This window comes from Pteropus medius, unplaced genomic scaffold (assembly GCF_902729225.1).
Source record: "Pteropus medius unplaced genomic scaffold, Ma_sr-lr_union100, whole genome shotgun sequence".
Taxonomy (NCBI): Eukaryota; Metazoa; Chordata; class Mammalia; order Chiroptera; family Pteropodidae; genus Pteropus; species Pteropus medius.
In genome coordinates, this window is record NW_024349519.1 from 29005458 (window position 1) to 29010920 (window position 5463).

General features: G+C 58.3%; 2 protein-coding genes across 8 annotated transcripts in view; one reads left to right on the plus strand and one right to left on the minus strand.

Moving 5' to 3' along the window:
• Positions 1-275: 275 nt before the first annotated feature.
• The window catches only part of NFIX (nuclear factor I X), a 92737-nt gene continuing 87549 nt past the window's right edge, over positions 276-5463 (minus strand). For all 7 annotated transcript variants that reach the window (XM_039882785.1, XM_039882784.1, XM_039882781.1 and 4 more), the window contains one exon: positions 276-1975. In XM_039882785.1, the coding sequence (XP_039738719.1) occupies positions 1961-1975 (15 nt within the window). In that variant the 3' untranslated portion in view covers positions 276-1960. The remainder of the gene's footprint in view (positions 1976-5463) is intronic.
• LOC120618518 (histone-lysine N-methyltransferase 2B-like) overlaps positions 5128-5463 on the plus strand; it is a 3645-nt gene continuing 3309 nt past the window's right edge. The window contains exon 1 of the transcript XR_005657270.1: positions 5128-5309. The gene's annotated coding sequence lies outside the window, so the exon portion shown is untranslated. The remainder of the gene's footprint in view (positions 5310-5463) is intronic.

Consider the following 5463-nt stretch of genomic DNA (forward strand, 5'->3'; position numbering starts at 1 on the left):
CGGCCCCCCACCCCCCCGCCCTACACCCCACGCCCGGCAGGCTCCCGCGGGGTCCCCAGTCCCCTGCTTCTCAGTCCCCGTGCTCCCCGAGGGCCGCACGCGGATGGGGGAGGGCCTTCTCTCAACTTCCAACAAAAGCTACTCCTGGGGCCAGCAACCTTGTGGCTTCCGACTGGGGCGGAGGCACCACCTGCTGGCCCCCTCTGCCCCAGGTGAAGGCCCACCCCTCCTCCCCAGACAGCTCCCTCTCCTCCTTTCTTCCCCGCGCCTACTGGGCCCCAGCCTCACACACTAGATTCACAATAAATAAAGCCCATAACCCACCCCTGCGGTGCAATGTTGGGTTGATTGACTTTCGGAGGATCCTGACCTGTGCTTTGTGTTTTCATACAGTTAAGAGAGAGAAAGAGAGAGGCACAAGGACTTAGAAAGGGGTCTAGGAGGGGAGATGCAGGCAGGAAGGAGTAAGGCACAGAAAGACAAGCCAGAGGGGCCAAGTCACACCCTGGAGCCGGGCTGGGCATTCTCGTGCTCCCTCCCTCGCAGGGGGGCTTCTGAAGACCCTCTGAAGAGGCCCCCTACCTTCCCTTGGGGGAGGAGGGGGCTGCAGTGAGGGGGAGCTACTTCCTGTGATATGTTACCAAATTGTTCCCAAGTTGCTCAAATGGAGGAGGAGTTCCCAATTGCAACAGCAAAAGACCCAAACAATGAATGCCCCACCCCGAAATAAAGAGTAAAGACATTACAGCTGAAATCCAGAGAGAAGTGGCCAAGGGGGCAATGAGGGGAGGGGGGGGGCAGAGAAAGCTCCAAAACACTTTTGAAAAAGGACGACACCCAACACCCTCCAAAGGAACTGAAAGTGGGCGAGCAGGACGCCTACCTAGCGCAGGTGGCTGCTTAGCAGGGGGCAGCGGCGGCCGCCCGATCTCCTCGCTCCGATCCAGGGTCCCCTTTCTGCTCCACTCTCCGGCCCGGCCACAGCAGGGCTGTCTGCATGAGGGGCAGGGGCAGGGACCGATGGGGTGGTGAGAGGGCACCTGCATGCGGGCTGGGGTGTGGGGGCGACCTGGGGCACATCTCCCCTCACTCGGGTCATGGCAGGAGGGCGACCTTCCCAGCCTGCCTGCCTGCGGAGAGAGGGAAGAGAGGGCCTGTCCCAGGCTGGGACGGGACCTTCGAGAGTATTCTTTTTCCTATGGACTGTACAGAGGGGTCTGGGGCCCTGGGAACTACCCCTGCGGCTCAGGATGGGGTGGCAAAACACCCTCCATTCCGAGAGCACAAAACTAGCTCCAGGGGACACCCCCTGCCCACCCGGGGGCTTCTAGCCAGGGGGACGCAAAGGCCACCCTGCCTCTCCTGGTCTGGAGCAGTTGGGGGAAGAAGCCAGAGGCGATGGCGGTCAGGGAGGGCCAAGGCAGGGTCTGGAGGGGAGCGCCCTCTGGATCTGCACCCCTCATCTTTACAAGCTGATCCTCTGAGCTCCCTAGTGAAGCTCTGGCCCCAGTTGAAGGTGGGGTTCCCCCAGGAAGGGCGAGCGTGGGGGACAGGCCCCTTCGGAACGGTGCTGGTTGCTTTGTTTGGGGATTTCGTTCCTTCCCCAGAAGGCCGGGACGGGATGGGGGAGGAAGGCAGTTCTGCTGCATCCTTTCTTTCTGTCCTCTGCTTGGCAGAGTCCGTTTTGCATGTTTCTTTCTGCTTGACTGCTGGTGCACAGCTCCGCTGAGACCTCTTCTGAGGGCTCTCCGAGAACTGGGTTGCTTCGGGGGGCCTGCAGGGGTCCCTGGGCTGGAGGAGAGAAGGGCTGAGTGGCTGACGACGTCTAATTTTTGCTTTTCGGTGGGGCTGGGCTGGGCTGGGCTGGGCTGGGGATTTTTTTTTCCACGTCTCAAAATTTCTTCTCCCCCCGTCTGAGGAACCTCTTCTTTTCATTTTGTCATTTCTTTTGTCGATCTTATCAGAGGAACCAGGACTGAAGTGGGACAAAAAAGAGGTGATATTGAGAACAGCAGGGGCAGGTCCCTTTCCACTCCTACGTGGCCCCAGCTCCAGTAGAGCCAAGGACACCAACACCACACGGAGAGGTACATCCCCCTTCTGTCTGTCCTTCCTATGGGAATCCTGCCTCCCAAGAGACCCTGCCCCCAGTGCCAGGGTCCAGCTGGCCTTCCCGTGGGCACCATGCCCAGCAGGTGGGACCCCCGTGGCTGGCGCTGGCACAGGCACAGACCTGGGATCTGGCCATGTTTCCAATTGTTTAGGTTTTTGTGTGGGTCCTGGAGGGTGGGAGGATGCCAGGCTGAAGCTTTTGTCCCTCAAGAGGTTTTGGGAGTGGAGCGGAGGTGGCCCAGCTTCTCACTGAGTTTTTTTCTGTCTCTTTGGATTAAAAGCAGAAATTCCCATCTATACACCCCAGCCAAGGTCCCACAGACTGAAAGGCTGGGGAGAGGGAGACACCACATGGCTTCGGTCTCTAGCTGTGCCAGGCCCAGGGGAGGAGCGGGTAGACACCCACCCCCTTGATCCTCTACCTTCACAGCAATAGCCCTGGGGAAGGACCTGCAGCTCCGTGGGGCAAGTGTCACTTCCCTGGGGTGCCAGCAGGGGGCGCTGCCTTCCCACAAAAGGGCCTTGGTGGCCACTCAGCACAAAACCTACCCAGGACAGACATCCTCACTCACCTTACCCACCACATCTGGCAATGTCCTTCACCAAATGCTCTGGCCCACCTCAGCGGCCAAGGAGCAGGGCTGGGGGCTCTTCGTCTATGGTCTACAGTGCAGTGGTATGCCTGGGGGTACCCTTGGGGCAAAATGGGGGTCCCTGAAAATGCATCCTGGGGCCTCTCCCAGGCTCTGGGTCACAGACTCGGATTTGCAGGGGCCAAGCAGAGCGAACCACAGAGCACCCACCAGGACCTGGCTCATTCTACTCGCACTCCAGCCTCCACACAAGCAGGTGAAGAGAGGGTGGCTGGCTTGCCTGAGGCCACACAGCCCGTGACTGAGCTGAGACTCGAATGCAGGGGGCAGTTCAGAGTCAATGCTCCTAACTGCTACGTGTGGCGTGCTCACAGGGAGACAAGTTCTGTGGTGGCCAGAACGCCCACACCCTGCCTAGGGCCAAGGCTGCCACATCACTGTGAGGGCCTGGGGCGGCTACATCAGCCAACTTCTCAAAAGAAGCCAAAAGTCCAGACAGAATTTCACGTGAAAATTTCCAATATTTGAAACATTTGTTTTGGTCACACAGTTTATGCCTGCAAGCCGGACCTGCCGTTCAGGCTCTGGTTTGGGACCGCAGACCGTTGTCCACTGTGAGATAGAGATATTCAATTTTACAGTTAGAAAAAGCCTCAGAAATCACCTAGAAGTTTCTGTGACAATGGAAATGTTCTCTATTTGTGCTGTGCAGTGCAGTAGCCGCTAGCCAAGCATGGCTTCTAAGTACTTTAAATGGGGCTAGTATGACTGAAGGACCAAATTTTTCTCGTTATTTAATTTAAACAGCCACACGTGGCCAGTGGCTAGCTCCATTGGATGCTGCAGCTGGAGGGCATTTGAGAACATGGGGGTTTGGGGTTGTCGCAGTAACTGGGGTGATGCTGTGTTTACTGGGTGGGCAGAGATGCTAAACTTCCTGCCATGTGCTGGACAACATGCACAGAGACCCGCCCAGAGTCCGACCCCATCAATGGACGAAAGTCTAAACTGAGGCTCACGGGGGCCTGGCGAGGCATGGCAGGAACCCAGGCCCGAGGTATGCCCAGTATGGAGGGGGAGGGGAAGCAGCCAGCTCCTGTTCCTGGACCGCGGAGGTGGGGAGCTGCCTGGGTGAGCCTCCTTCCCAGACTTGGTGCCCTCTGGGACCCCCTTCCCAAGGAGAGGCTACACAGGAACCCTCTACTTCTGCCCTGGTTGTGAACCTGCCCCTCCTCCTCTTGAGGGAAATGAAGGCCTGTGGACGACCAGGGAGGGGCTACTTGGCCCCTCTGCCCTTGGCTGGCCCCTCTGGGGTCTTCTGAGCTGCAAGGCAGGGGGACAACCAGCAGTGCTCAGACTAGGGAGACTTCTCAGAGGAGGAAGACTCCAATTCCAGGCCTGGAGTTAGGGAGAAAGGTAGCTCCAGCAGGGTCCCTGCCACCTCCTGACCAGTCCCAGGAATGGGGATCTGCTGCCAGGCACCGAATGGCTTTTATGCTTACCCCTCCCTGCTTCCTGAGCCAGGTCCAAAATTGATTAAAACTAAGTAAAAAGCGCTGCCCAGGGAATGACAAAATTGCTAAAATTTTCTTTTCTTCCCTCATTCTATTGTTCTCTCTCCATCTGGTGCTCCAGAGATCAGCTAAAGTCACTGGTTACTGTGGAAACCACCCCCCACTGTACCCCTGGCGCCCACCCGCTGCAGCCGCCTGCCTGCCCCCGGGCCCGAAGGCTCCCGGCTAGGCTTGTCCAGTTCTGGTCCCCCCACCACCCCTGGACACACCTGCCTGTGCCGGGCCCAGGGCCCAGGGCCCAGGCCCCTTGTGGGAACAACAGGGAGAAAAACTGCTTCCCAAACTTGCTTCAAACTCTGACTTGGCCCCAGTGTCCAAGCAAAGTGAGCAGAGAAAGTGCAGAAGGAAAAGCACATGGAGGCAGAAACCAAGTGAGCTGGGAGGGCTCATGGCCATGGCACCCGAGAGTGAGAGCAAGCAGGGGAACAGAGCTGCAGGCAGCCAGCCGGCAGCGGGAGGGAGGGAGGGCGGGGGGCAATGGAGCCCTGCCGCCTGGTGCCAGCCCAGAGCTGGGAGGGGAGGCCTGCCCGAGGTCCCTTCCTCTGGCACCCCCTCCCGCCCTCTGCCAGCAGGGCTCTCTCGGGCTCCCTGGCACAGAGCAGAGGGGGCTGGCTCCAGCCCCCGCTCGGAGCCATTGTTTTTCTTCTCAACACCCCCAAGTTCAAGTTCATCTGGGTGTTACATCATGTCTGGTTGCTCCTGGAAACCAGACGGGTCAGACGTGACTCTGGGGAAAGGGGGTGGGAAGCTGGAGGGGGCTGAAGTTCTCCTCCCCTCCCCTCCTTGCCACTAGGGAGCTCCGAAGTTTGAAGTTTGACAAAGTTTTTGGCTTTTTTTTTCAAGGGAGGGAAAGGAAAAAGGAAAAAAACAAAACCTCAAACCACACATACAAAACTTCCATCCACCAACTTTCTCTGGACTCAGGCCTCAGAGCAGTGAGGGAGCAGGAGCTGAAAGAGGTGGCCTGTGGCTCTGGGCCGAGGCAGATTTCCCCGGACTGAGGAAGCCTCCAAGGCCCTGGGCTCACAAGGTAATGTTTTTATAAAACGTGCAAAAAGAAGCCCCACACTATAAAAGCTGCCTCCGCCCTGCTCGTGAGGAGGGTCCTCCCTGTGCCCCAAAGGCCCTGGACTCTGCAAGTTATTCCCAGCCTCTTGAGGACAGGCTTGAAAAGGGGATGGAAT